This window comes from Aptenodytes patagonicus, chromosome 1 (genome assembly GCF_965638725.1).
Source record: "Aptenodytes patagonicus chromosome 1, bAptPat1.pri.cur, whole genome shotgun sequence".
NCBI classification, from domain to species: Eukaryota; Metazoa; Chordata; class Aves; order Sphenisciformes; family Spheniscidae; genus Aptenodytes; species Aptenodytes patagonicus.
In genome coordinates, this window is record NC_134949.1 from 108,268,033 (window position 1) to 108,282,385 (window position 14,353).

At 43.4% G+C, this 14,353-nt stretch overlaps 1 protein-coding gene across 2 annotated transcripts in view; it reads right to left on the minus strand.

Moving 5' to 3' along the window:
• Positions 1-3,814: 3,814 nt before the first annotated feature.
• The window catches only part of HTR1F (5-hydroxytryptamine receptor 1F), a 116,067-nt gene continuing 105,528 nt past the window's right edge, over positions 3,815-14,353 (minus strand). For both annotated transcript variants that reach the window (XM_076351791.1, XM_076351782.1), the window contains exon 5: positions 3,815-8,098. In XM_076351791.1, coding sequence (XP_076207906.1) covers positions 6,960-8,060 — 1,101 coding nt within the window. In that variant the 5' untranslated portion in view covers positions 8,061-8,098 and the 3' untranslated portion in view covers positions 3,815-6,959. The remainder of the gene's footprint in view (positions 8,099-14,353) is intronic.

The window sequence follows — 14,353 nt, forward strand, 5'->3', positions numbered from 1 at the left end:
GGAATGGCTGAGAGAGCTGGGACTGTTCAGCCTGGAGAAGAGAAGGCTCAGGGAAAACTTACCAACGTATAAAACACCTGAAAGGAAGGTGCAGAGAAGATGGAGCTGGGCTCTTTTCAGTGGGGCCTAGTGACAGGACAAGAAGCCATGGGCCTGAAACACAGGAGGCTCCATCTGAATGTAAGGAACACTTTCTTACTGTGAGGGTGACCGAGCACTGGCACAGGTTGCGCAGAGGGGTGGTGGAGTCTCTGTTCTTGGAGATATTAAAAAGCCATTTGGACTTGGTCCTGGGCAGCCTGCTGTAGGTGGCCCTGCTTGAGCAGGGGGGGTGTTGGATGAGATGACCTCCAGAGGTCCCTTCCAACCTCAACCATTTTGTGATTCTGTGATTCTTGCACTAGCTTTGAAAACACCCTTCTCTTGTTTTGTATACAGAATGGCACCCCAGGACCTCACCCAGGTTGAGGTGCTGGGTGCCGACTTCCCTCGGCTTCTGGTTTTCTACCTGTAAAAGGGAGATAAGACCTCCTATCTGCCTCAGGTAATTAGTTAATTCATATTTCTTCCACACTTTGAAAACAAGATGGGAGAAATACTTGTCAAAATGCAAAAGACCATCAATGAGTGAGGTTAGAAACAGTCCAATGGTAATATAACTTATATTTATGTGTGTCATAACCTTTATTAAGGTCATGCTTACCTGTTATAGACATATCTTGCTTGGAAACCTGTTTTGGGTTCAAAATGACTGCAGTTTACTTGTTGTCAAAGTGGATGTGGAATAAAAATCCACAACCTGAAAACCCTTAACTTGCATTTTTATCATCTTAAATTCCAATATTTTTGCATTTACCCAAGCTGAATGTTGACCTCAATCTTCAGAGCTGAACTTTATGATGATAGGGCATGCAAACCCTGTACTGACCAGCACAGAGCTGATGAGGTAGTTCAACGCTGTCTTGCTAAACATGCCAGAAGGACTGAAAGAGCCCAGCTCAGTTAGGATAGACAATAAGCTGCAGGAACTGATTAAGGGACGGTTAACATCTGGTTGAACTCCCCTTGCCGGGGAAGATGGGCCAGATGCTGGATTGCTCTTTGTTTTGTTACTAGTTAGTACTGACTAAGCTTGCTGCTGATGGCATTCTCCTTGAAGAGATCGCTTTTTGCATCTGGTTGGGGAGCAGTGCTGGCCTGTGTTGAGCCCACCTGGTCATGAGTCAGTTCAGGCTGTCTCCTAGCTATCTCCAAAATAATAGATGGATGTGAAAGATTTTGACTATTTTTGCTGTGGATAAAGACACAGCTTTGCTCCTGCTGGTTAGTGGTCTGTGTTTGTGGAGCAACTATCTTCTAGCGACTGCCAGACTAGAAACGACTGGTATGCAAACTGGCTGATTTCTTATTTCATGGCTGTGGACTATTTTATGCAGCTTTGTACTATGAAATATGGGAAACCAGGCTTAGCCAAAAGTGAGTTGCTTAGCAGACGCTTGCTGTCATACAAATTAGCCACAGCTTTTGCATCTTGGAGTGCTGCCAGCAGAGAGCTAGCTATTGCATTAAATGTCTACTACCAGTCATGATCTAAACAGAGAGCAAGAGGATTAATCGCTCTTCTAGCATTATCTTAGCAGTTAGTGCTTTTTGTGGCGTTAAACATGTTTTTCGTCTTTAAACCCAAACCATAAAACACTGCTCCGAGTTTCAAATCAATGAGTGTACGGGAAGAACGGGAAAAGGTTTAATTTAGTGAGAGAAAGTATCATGCATGTATAGGAACTATCTTGCTTTAAAGTGGAAAGGGAGGCTAATTTTGTTAGTGCTGCCCATCTTGAATGTAAACCTTCAAAACTATAGTTTAAATAAACATATGCCTTAAAGACTGGATACAATTGATTTGAGCTACTAGTCGATAAAAAGTAACAGCATTCAATAAGCATCTTCTTTGACTTTACTGTGCCTCAACCAAGATTTTTAATACATAATTGTACTAATGTAGTTTGACTAATGAAACACAGTACTTCTTCCTTGCCTAAAAATACTTCCCTCTGAAATTCTCCTGAGTTGCACAGTTCTTACTTAAAAAGTAACTCATTTGAACATGAAGTAAAAAACTGGAATTTAGGAAACTCATACTTTAGTAAGTCCCTGAGGATATAAGGTTGCTTTCAGTCATTGGTGTCTGTTATGAGTGAGGGATTTGACACCAGAAAGGCTGTTTGGAATTCGGTTGATAACCTTGACCATTCACGCCAATGCTGATGACTTCTGTTTGTTCTGTTCTCTGTAATCTTTCTTCTTAGCAAAGCTCGGTATCATCAAGGCTTTCATTTCTTGAGTTACTAAATTAGAAACACTAGATCAAAGAAATGTTTATGTTTCTTGTAGAGGTTTAGCCTTCCCGATTGAGGATTAAAATAGGAAAATTTGACCCAGGCTCCCCAAATGACAAATGAAAAATCCTGGGAAAAAAAAATCTGTTTAATTAGTTTCTGGATTTTGCAGGGGAGGAGATATCAACATCTTGCTGGTAATTTTTAGCAGTTCTGCTATTGGTAGTACTGTCCTTGTAGTGCAGCAGCACTTTTTGGAGGAGGAATACGAGAGCCACCAGCAGATGCCATTTACTGCTCGGGTGTTGGAGTCCTTGTGAGTGCCTGCCGTGACCAGTAGACTGCTGACCCATTGGCTCTCCGTCTGAGAACAGCTGCCCATGCTCTGGTGCAGCTCTTGTTTTTAGATGAGACACACTGTTAGGTTTATGCTTAATCCTTACGGGGTATTACAAGGGTTTCCTCATGCTTTTCTTGCAGCATTTGCTCTTTGGTGTGTAGAGTTCAGAAAAGCCCTTCCTTCCAATGGCTACAGCAGTGATTTTCTGTTTCCCTTCTGCAAGGGAATCTGAAATGCAAAGGCCAAAGAGTAATGTGTACTTGCCTAGAAATAATGTGCTGAGTTTGTAACTACTGGAGAAAATTGGCACATAGTTATTTCCGTGTAACTCCCTAGCACCAAGAACAATTAGGCACCAGCTGAAGACAGTGACTGCCAAAAGCACATTTGGATGAAGTGGGTGTTTCTGGGTGGTACAGTCATGCGTTAACAAGTGTGACTGCATCACTAAAACAGAAGTATACTTGTATCCCCAAGCCCTTTGTAGGGATATGCTATCCTCAAGAGGAAAGGACACCAATAAAGCATCTGGCAGGGAGGAAAGGCAAAGAAATGAGTACAGGATAATGAAGTGTATTTAACTGCTTGCTGTTAGCAAAAACCATCCACCTGAACTGGATATAGTGTGCACAGCTGCTTCAGGAATCATTCTCTGTGAAAGCTGAAGTGGGAGCGGGTCAGCTGCTCCAAATCCAGTTCTCTGGGTGTTAGAAGAAATCTAAACTGATGGGCGGATGGGTGGGCAGCAAACAGCAAGAGGGAGGGCAGCTGCAGCAGGGATAGGGATCCAGGAAGCTTTGTGCAAACCCTAGAGGAGATGTAAACCCTTTCCCTGCAATACACACACAGAGTCTTCTGATAGAGATAGCAAACCGGACGTAATTTTTTCTATTTGCCGAGACTGAACTCCCACAGGGCACAGAGCTACTTGCAAAAAATCTTAGCTCCAGTGCATAAAATCTTGCTCCCTCTTGCTCCTTGAATCCAGTGCTAAGCTCTGGTGGATGCCTGTGTACTTCACGGGGAGTGGAAAGCAGCATCCCACAGAAATCTTAACCTTTATGCATTTTGAAAGAGGAACTCAAGTTTTTTCTTAACACATCATATGCATGGATAAATGCTAAAGATGAAATGATACTGTGTGGGGTTGTGTGATAAATTGTTCGGCACAGTGGATTCTGTTGGAGAACGAGTGATGAGTTGCAGTCAGACACCAAGAAATGATGGTCCACAAGCCGCAAGTGCTTTTAATAGGATAACTACCCGCTCGTTTGCTTAGATTTCTTGTAGTTGCATCTTCCACCCCTGGAGTGTTGAAGGGTGAGCAGATACAGCTCAGTGAAAACAATACAAAAGAAACCACTCTGCATCTTGAGAAATGTTTAGCAGCTTAATTAGATTCAGAGTATAATACTGTTAACATTGCATAAATGACAGCTATTTTCTGTTTATCTACATATCGTTCCATTCTTTGAGCTTTATCCATTATAATTTAAATATGAGTATTTTAAGTATCTTTTCTCCTCAAAAGCAGCCCCTATTTTTTCTTCCAATTTGATTTCACAAGGTATTGTCAAACTTCTTACATGTAAGTGGATAAACAGTATACTCTACCCTCCAGCAGTCATAAAGGGAGAAGCAGGGGCAGAGGAAGTCCTGCCCCTACGTATACAACGTTATGACTCAGTACTCAGGAAATGTGGGAAACAGAGGTCTTCAATCTTAAATGTTTCAGTGTGGGTTTTCTTTGCTGCCTTCTGCTAATCCTTTTAGAAAGCTGAATTCCACGGCTCTTTCTGGAGACAGTAGAGCACAGCTGATGTTTAAAGCAGTTTTTTTTCTTTCAGCATAATACAGCCATTGCCGAGGTCACGGGGGCTGCAGAGGCTGTGCTCTGACTGCAATGGTAGTGAAGTGCGCTAGTTTGCACTGAGCATGAGCCAAATTCCATTCTGTCGCATCCTAGTATCTTCAAAATTTAGCTGTGCTACTGCTGTGCTAGAGCTACACGGCATGACAAGTGAGCTTTCCATCAGATTCCTGGCTGGGTTAAAATCAACAGTAAAGCAAATGCACTGTTTCTAGTACTTCTGAATATCATCTCATTTGGACCTTGATGTGAAAGCAGAATACAGTAAGTTGCAAGTGACAGAAAAAAATTACTTCAATATCTCAGGTTTCAAACCTTGTCATCTTGCAAGAAACACCTCTGACAGCTGTTGTGTCAGCTGGTAGCTAGTGGGCAAAATACAAAAATTATTAAACTCCAGAGTTTGTAATACAGGGGAGGGAGAGGGGCAGAGAGAAACGACAGTGATGGCTTCTTTCTGGGTTTTCTTGTCTGATGCAAACCACTGAAAGCCTCTTGGAAGAACAGCTGTAAAGACCGGTGATACCTTTCCCAAACTAAGGGTGTGCATAGTGGCCTCATATCTCAGCTTCTTCGTGATGTCCCTAAGCTGCTGGCCCACGTGCCAAACCAGAGCACCTTTGCAGGAGACTGCTGCTGCTGACAGCGGGGTTTTTAGTTCCTGTAAGGAGCCTCAAGTCCCTATTCCGGCTAGACAGCACTGAATGGCTGGCAATGAACGCAAAGCCGGGGTCTTAGTGACACAGCCTGAATCTGTTTGCCCTGAAAAGTGCACAACCCATTCCCCGGGTTCAGGTGTGGCTCTTAGCGACTCATCTGCACTCAGGGGTAAATGCCCGCTGCTCTGTTAGTACCTTTAGCTGCTGGCAAACTTGCACTGCTGGTTTTGGGGCAAGGGCTGTTCTTGCACTCATTAGCGCTGTGGCTTGGCATCTAGAGCATGTAACTCAAGATTGGCCAAGGTGCCATCTTTGAGGCCTTAGAAGGCAGCCTATAAAGGGATTTGTTCATTGTGGTTATCTCTGACTGACCCAGCTGGCCAGGCCTGGCTGGAGTGCCTACAAGGTCCTTTTAGCTCTGCTGGGACTGGGGACATGGACTAGATGCTCTGGGGGAAGGAGCGGTTTAGATGTGCCAGCCAGTGAGCATCCCACGGGATCCCCTTCCAGGTGTGCACTGCATACTGAGGTCGTTCCCCCTGCTCTTACTGGAGAAGATGTTGCATGGCCTTTTCCAGAGACCCAGGCTGCCAGAACTGTGGTTGGTCTCTGCTTTCTCACATGCTTGGACAGGGGGTGCACAGCCCTAGCGCTTAAGGCAGTCGAGAAAAGGCTTGGCGATTGGAGGGCTGAACATGCTGAGCCAGAGCTGCCAGCCCGAGTTCTTCATTAGGTGGCCCTCAACCAAACCTCACTAAACCACCCACCAACAGCAATGCTCCGGGGGCCCTGGCACAAACTGTGTGGCTGGGTTTGGTGCTGAAAGTCACAGGGGCCGTGCCTGGCCAGGTGTGTAAGGTAGGGATGAGGGCATGAAGAAAGGAGCGTCTCATGCTTCTCTCCCTTCTAACATCTCCATAAGGAGGACCAGCTGCTCTTTATGAGCTTAACTCTCCCTGGTCCCTGCTGAAATGATGTCTCAGGGCATGAGGCACTATGTGTACCCAGCTCACCGGAGGTGCCCCAACTGGCTGTGTCCCTTGGGGCTATGCCCACATCTGTTGTGGGTGTGCAATGGCAGAGGGCTCACAACACTGGCTTGCTGTGAAACTGGTAACCCATGAGAGCACCTTGCCTGCTGCTGGGGTGCTGCAAGGGCATAACACAGGGAAGTCCTTCATCTATGGGAGAAGGCAGGGCTGCAGCTGCACTCTGCTAATCAACATAGGATGATGCTACATATGTTTAAAGCTACTACCCTTCTCTGGGGATGGCTTGGCTCTGCTGCAGGCCTGTGCCAAACTAATAAAATAATGTCTTAATTCCAAGGTGTATTTTCTATCTTCTTATTTGCGATTAGGGTTTAAAACCTGTGTGTTGTTTTACTTAAAACTTTATTGATGACTGAGGGTTACTTTTTTTAAATTTTGTTTCTTTGTCTACTTCAAGTATGTGCTTCCTTAATATTTAAGGTAATACCTTATGCTTCAAGCTAGGCAGCTGTGCAAATCCCGACTGGATCAGAGCCACAATATGCTACCTCTTTTTCCAGAGCAAAGCTGATCCCAGATGATCCATCTCTTTAAAATTTGGGCAATTTATGCTCCCAGTACTACTGATACAAAAAAGTCATAATGTAAATGCAGAGTCTTGGTGCTTTTCCTCAAATACAATGAATGTCATCTCAGTTATATAAATCTATACAGGTTAAAAAAGCAATGAGTATGTTCTCCTTGTATGAACAAAAGCTCTTAAAGATATTGCCTACACCGCACAAGCTTCTGGAAGGCTTTCTTGAAATCTTCATTAAAGATTGTGTAGATTAGAGGGTTAATAAGGGAATTTATATATCCCAGCCATGCTAGGAAATTAGACATGTCTTCTGAGATGTGACATCTTTCACAGGTATTAACAACTACTTCTTTTACAAAAAAAGGGAGCCAGCAGATCACAAATGCCCCCAAGATCAGACCCAGCGTAGTTGCTGCCTTTCGCTCCCTCGTGCTAGAAATTCTCTGTTTTTTCCAGGACTTCTCGTGCTTAGATTCAGACCTGGGGCTTCGTAGGGTGATATTGATTTTATCGCAGTCCACCAGGGGATCTGATGTCTTCTCCGCTGTGCTGGGCATTGAAGCCAATTTGGTGCTTCTTTCACCTGCATCCAAAAGGACTTGTCCATTTACCTCCTCCCTTACAATCCGGCTGACACTTCTTCTGTGAAATGTCTTTGCTGCCTTATATATCTTGTAATAAAGGATCAGAATCAAGGCCAGTGGGATATAGAAGGCGCCAAATGTAGAGTAAATGGTGAAAACAATGTGGTCATGTTTGATGATGCATTCGTCATCTCTGCTGGTCGTCTGGTGCCGCCAAAACAAAGGCGGCATGGAGATAAAAATGGATATGATCCATACCACTGCAATCATGATGCCAGCATGCTTAGGTGTCCTTTTCCTTGCATATTCCACAGCATCCGTGATTGCTCTGTACCGGTCCAAAGCAATGGCAGAGAGATGCAAGATGGAACATGTGCAGCACGTAATGTCCACGCTCAGCCAAATGTCACATACCACTTGCCCCATGATCCAGGTCTCCTTTACAATGTAGACAATGCTGAAGGGCATCACTAGGACTGCCACAAGGAAATCTGTCACTGCAAGAGAGCAGATTAAATAGTTGGCGGGGTGGTGGAGCTTTCTCGTCACAATTATTGCAGTCATCACGAGAGAATTGATGGCCGTTGTCATTAGTGCAAGCGCAGATAGGGTAATGGAAATGAGAATCTTGGATGTCACCCATTTGAATAGTTCTTCTGATGTACCGTTTTGTTCAGTTGAGTTTATTAAATCCATGTTCCCTTTTAAAGGTGATCTTTACTAGTAGCAGTTACCTGTTGGAAAAGTAAAAACATTCAGAAAGTGCATCCTCAGCCTCCAGGAAGTCTTGGTTTTTATCATTTTAAAAGGCTATGGGCCCCAAACTTACAAGAACTTCAGACTTATCATTAGAAATGATTCTGTCTCCAGACAGATTTTCCTGGCTAGCACTATGTGGGATGCTCTGCCTCCAGAATAGGGGCCTTCTCTTTCTCCTTGGTCATGCTGTTGGGAAGGGCGTGTTTGCATGGCAGGGGAGAGGAGCGTGCCGTGGTGCCCGAGATGACCCTGCCCTGTGGGGTGCTGCACATTGCTGCACGGGGGAACCAGTCTTGTTCCTCGAACAGGGCAGCTGCATCAGTGCGGCCCCTGCGGTGCAGAGTCAGCCCTCCTGCTAAATGCGTACTCTGAATGGATTGTAGTGGAGTCTTGAAACTGGTTAAACATGGACAGTCTCATCCTAAAGTAAGTACTAATACTGCTCTTAGGCTAGCACTGTCTACTCCACTAAGCAATGTAATGACTGTTGAAAACTTTAATCCACAGGAAGCAGGCATAATGCTTCTTTTCTCTATATAAACTCCTTTTTCCCCATCAGTATGTGAGTCCTTGTTTATAGATAAGCATGGGCTTTCTAAACTGGGGCATAGTTTTCAAAAGAAAACAAATGTGAAACATTGCTGTACAAACAGGAGAAGAAACAGTTGCGTGTTGAAAGTTTCATTTTAGAGCTTCCTCTTACGCAGCTCTAAAATGAAACAGCTGAATATATTTTAAAGTTTCAAATGGTTGACTTGTTGTCTAACTGAGATATTATACATAGATTAGAGTCTTGAGAACATCATTACTTTTCCTCAGGTTCTGCTATTCTGTGGTCGCTGCCGCCGAAGAAAACTGCAGAAAACTTGGATGCTAGTTGTTCTGCTAATGACTCTCTCTACAGAAACAGTATAACTCCTCTTATGGCTCTGCAGGAAGCAAAAAGCAGGGAAATACTGATGAAATAAATTCTCGGTTATGTTCTGAGGACGTGCACCCTACTTTCTTATCAAGAAGAGTTTCTGAGCACTCTATGAACTGCAGCTGAAGTATGAGTTTCCAGCTTTTTAGACTAGAGCTTGTAACTCACAGTTAAGAGGATCAGATTTCATCCTCTTGCAAGTTTTGACATGCAATTTCATGTGTGTGCAAGATCTACCAGGTGAAGTGGGGTTTTCTCTGATAACTTTTGGAGTGTAGTGAGTGGGTTGCGCTTGTGTTGCATTGGATGCCACACGTAGGGAAATACGTAAAATAAGTGAATAATTTTTCTTAGGAAAAATGGGTCTCATTAACATAACTAAAGCTTTTTGGTATTATGCTGGAGTGGCTTAAAAAGAATCTCATATACTATATATAACCTTGGACCCAGCTCACTAATTTGATTTGATATTCTAATCTGGGCAATGCTTAATATACTATTGACCTACTCAAAAAGGTTTTTAGCATGGCTTCACCAACATTTAATTGTATGGTGGAACAAGGAAAGGAAATGTATTTTACGTGGTGATACTTACAAACGCTGAGCAGAATCTTGTCCTGTACAAGAGCTGATTACAGCATGCATGTGCTCTCTTTCTCTCTGTGTTCCTCTCTCTGAACTTGAAATATACTTCACATGCATAAAAATAGATCTTTCATCATGTCAGTGTCACCTTAAAACCTTCTGAATCCACAGTAATTGCTAGTTTGCAGATATTTTTTGTCTATAGCTAGCTGCCTTCCAGAGAAGGAATAGGCACATATAGTATTTTCTGGTGAATGTTCAACCTCTGCTAAATAAATCTTCATTTTTGAGCTTGTATAAATACATGGAAAAAAAAAAGTTTATTTGGAAAAACTAAGACTTCTGTTGATATCCAGCAGTTGATCATTTTTAGAACAGTTACCCATTATGGTTAATTACCTTATAAATTTCTAACTCTTTGGATATTAGTCCTTAATTGCAAGCAAGCAAAAAGCAATTTAGGGATAATGAAAGCTGATTAATAGCTTTTGAAAGATTATTCGGTTTGAGACCGTGGAGTAAGGAAAATAGTATGGGTGGGTTCGCACAACTGGTGTGTAGGAATAAGTAAGTTTCCTTAGTGCTGCAGTGATTTGGAGGCTCTTTATAAGAAGCACAGTGACACAGATGTGCTTACTTGCCATGTGCACTGATTATGCTTCTCTGTGTGGTTTTAAGATTATCAGCTGGTACACTCAGATTTCATTCAGGCTGCTAGCATGGAAACACAGCAGTATTGAAGACTACCGCACAGAGTTTTTATTGTACTACTGTTAGATAGATAATTGTGCTGGGGTCTCCTGTTCGTGGGGCATCATAACCTGTTCTTTAATGGTACCCATCTGGACACACCGCCCTCCTGTTCCTATGTGGAGTTAAGACGCTCTGCTGTTGCCCTCACGGCCCCGGCAGCAGGTGTCCAGGGTGGTCCCTGCGGGCTGCTGTGCAGACCAAAGAGTGTGGCTCCTTCCAAGGGAGACAGCAGTATGGTGACAAGATCTGCCCTCCAAGGTGGCGGCTCCCTTTGAGGTTACAGAGCCATTCAGCGGGCTGTGCTGCTTGGGACTGCCAAAGTTTGGTGGCTTTCCTGTTCAAGTGGGATGGGGATCCTCTGCTTAACTGTGGCAGGAATTTGCACAAGGTTATTGGGTGATCATTAGCTAAAAAGATTGTTTTATAAATATGTGGAGTTGAAACACTGGCAACATTTAAGGACTGCCGCTTCTCTCTCTTTTGATCACTTCCAGGATGAACTAATTCTGGATTTTCTCTTGCTAAGTTGAACTCAGTTCAATCAGTGGCCATCACTGGCTTCTGTTCTCAGCAAGCAACTGAATCACTTTTAGGAGTACGAAGGATGATCCTGTAAACAGTGCACTGTATTAGGATGCAGGAGAGCTGGCTTCTCTGTGGGGAGAAGAGTGGCTTGAAAGCTGCCTGGCAGAAAAGGACCTGGTGGGGGTGTTGGTCAACAGCCGGCTGAATATGAGCCGGCAGTGTGCCCAGGCGGCCAAGAAGGCTGATAGCATCCTGACTTGTATCAGAAATAGTGTGGCCAGCAGGAGCAGGGAAGTGATCATCCCCCTGTACTTGGCACCAGTGAGGCCGCACCTCGAATACTGCGTTCAGTTTTGGGCCCCTCACTACGAGAAGGACATTGAGGTGCTGGAGCGTGTCCAGAGAAGGGCAACAAAGCTGGTGAAGAGTCTGGAGAACAAGTCTTATGAGGAGCGGCTGAGGGAACTGGGGTTGTTTAGCCTGGAGGAAAGGAGTCTCAGGGGAGACCTTATCGCGCTCTACAACTACCTGAAAGGAGGTTGTAGCGAGGTGGGTGTCGGTCTCTTCTCCCAAGTACCAAGCGATAGGACGAGAGGAAATGGCCTCAAGTTGCGCCAGGGGAGGTTTAGATTGGGTGTTAGGAAAAATTTCTTCACCGAAATGGCTGTCAAGCACTGGAAGAGGCTGCCCAGGGAAGTGGTTGAGTCCCCACCCCTGGAGGTATTTAAAAGACGTGTAGGTGTGGCGCTTAGGGACATGGTTTAGTGGTGGACTTGGCAGTGTTAGGTTAATGGTTGGACTTGATCTTAAAGGTCTTTTCCAACCTAAACGTTTCTGTGTTTCTATGATTCTATGATTCTGCCCCTCTGCTGTAGGCTTTCCTTGCCAATTTTTGAGCAAATTCATTAAAGTGCTTCAGTTCATTCTCTGTAAAATAACTACAGGAGTACTTCCCTGCTACCCTACTTTACATATTTGTATTGCTTTCTCTTAGTAGCATGAATTATCTCTTGTATGCATTTAGTGCAGGGAAGATCTAATCTCGGGTGATACCCCCAGGTGCTGTGGGCATACTGGCATAGCTACACACTGTACTTTCAGCTCGGACATTGCTGTTATCCCCATGTGAGTCTACCGAGCTCTTGCCTCACAGAGCAGGCACAGTCCCCCTGCCCTGTGGTGCAGGCACCTCCATATGGCCACATACCTGACACAAAACTTCAAAAGGAAGCATGGAAGACTTGGAGCCCTTTTCTCTGAGTAGTGAATTTACTTTGGTGAATGAAAACAAGCTTGCAGCCAACTGAACTGAAGAGAAATCTGTATTTCAACAATTATAGAATGGGTTCAGCAGTGACATGTAACTACTTTCAAAGAAATTCTTACAGTCCAGATGTTTTTAAGGCTACTTTTGTGGAACTGGCAACTCAGTGCCCTTCTTGAAGGGCTAAGCTCAATCTGTTAGCTTATCACTAATATTTCTTATTCCATGGAAGTTGCTCTTGCTGCAGTTGGAAGCGTTGTCTTTTATTATTATGTTTTCAATATACAGCTGTTGTTGGAAAACTTTTGAAAGACTTGAAGCTTCAATTCTGTGTATTGCATTACATTGTCTTGAGTTTAAGATTGGTGAAAATGATGTCTTGTGCTTTATCTTCATTATAGATCTTAACACAGTAAATTAATCTATAACTGCTATTAAAATGCAAGTATGGTATTCCAGTTGACCCATTAAAATGTTAGCCTTTGATTGCTGAACAATAGCCCTGTAAACAAAGGAAGCTGCTGTTCACCTAAGACAGCGTGTCTGTTATCTTGGATACATGAACATTATTATTTTTTCAGGAATTAGTCACTTCTACAAATCTTTTTTCCTTCCCTCCCAGATATGGCATGTTAAGGTGACCAGAATGTAAGTACTTCCTTGTCTGTAAAAGCACATATATCATCCTACTGATCTTGTTTAGAAGGCATGGGGGAAAACGTCTGTGCAGCCTTATCACAAAAGTAAACATTGAATTTGTCTAGTGACCACTCAAAGGAAAGGGAATATTGTTGGTGCTCCTCAGTTTTGCAGGAGCATGTGTATATGTTATTAAGCCCATAACCACCCATTTATGTCTATTTACAGAAGAGTAATAAAATTGCTGTTGTTCGATAGCATTAGTCTGTCCTTCCAGGTTTGGAAAACAGCACTCCTCTGCGTTTGAGTCAACCTGGAAAATAATATGAAACACCAGTTGCTGGAGAAATGTGGCTGGGAATGCCTTTGGGAAAGGCATTGTGAGCCTACTCTTTGGGATCCCAAATTTAGACTGAACTGTTAGAAGTTTACAGCTCTTGATTTTTGGTCCTGGTTTGTTTTATATTACTTTAAGCACTGGCAGTGAGAAAACTTGCTGATTAGAGTTTACGTACTGCTTTTGAATACAAGTTTTCTGAATGTAGTGGGGGGGTGTTTGCTTGCTTTTTTCCATGGGGGTTCCTTAGCAAAATGTGTCTTTAATTTAGAAACAGCAACAGTACTCAGAAAGCAAAATGAGCAACTGATTGAACGAAGGGCATTTAAATTGCTGCAGACAGCAATAACAGCCTTTGTGCATTAAGTAAACACAAAGTTGTGCCAGTGGCAGAGGCAGATCCTGCCCATCTCTCTCACTCAAACAGGCTTCAGCTGGCTTTGAAATGATGAAGTGTTTCACCTGCTAGCAGGATCCCTTGCCCTATTGGCCAAACTGATTTGTAAGGCAGTTAGAAAGGCCCAGCTTTCTTGTTCCAGTGGAAACTGATCTTACAAACTTCTTTTCCTGATGAAAGGAAGACTCTATGCTTGTTTCCAGCTATCCTGATTTTATCACCTGTTCTTGTATAGGCTAACCAGACACTTGCTGGAGGTAAGACTAAAATAACCGTAGAAGGATAAAGTAGTTGTGAGTACCAGCCTTGCTTGGGAGCTAAAATTGCTTCTGAAACCAATATTTATGAGCTTGTAAAAATCCTTCCTGATGTGACTGTGTGCCTTTAGATATCAACCGTGTAATGTACTAATGATAATTAGCTTAGTAATGATCCATTGTATTAAGTATGAGTACAGGGAAATAATACTCTTTTTGGATTAAACAAATCTGTTTAAAGAGGGTAAACTTCTACTGGGTCTGATAGGGCATGTGTACTTTGTTGAGCCTGAACCCTAGAATCCCAACAGGTGAGGAAGAGGAGAGGAGTATTTTCACTTGATTCTTAGTGCCCTGTCCTTAAATTCTTTCTTCCTAATAATTCTTTCTAAGGCTCCTAAAGCCACAGTGCATCCCCTGGGACAAAGTAAGGGTGACTGACAGGTTTATAAGAGGAGTTACTTGCCAGCTGGAGGCAGCTGCTACAAACCTGCCATTCCTGGAATGCGAAGTAGATGTCTATCAGCAGTTTGAAGCGCGAAGCAGAAATC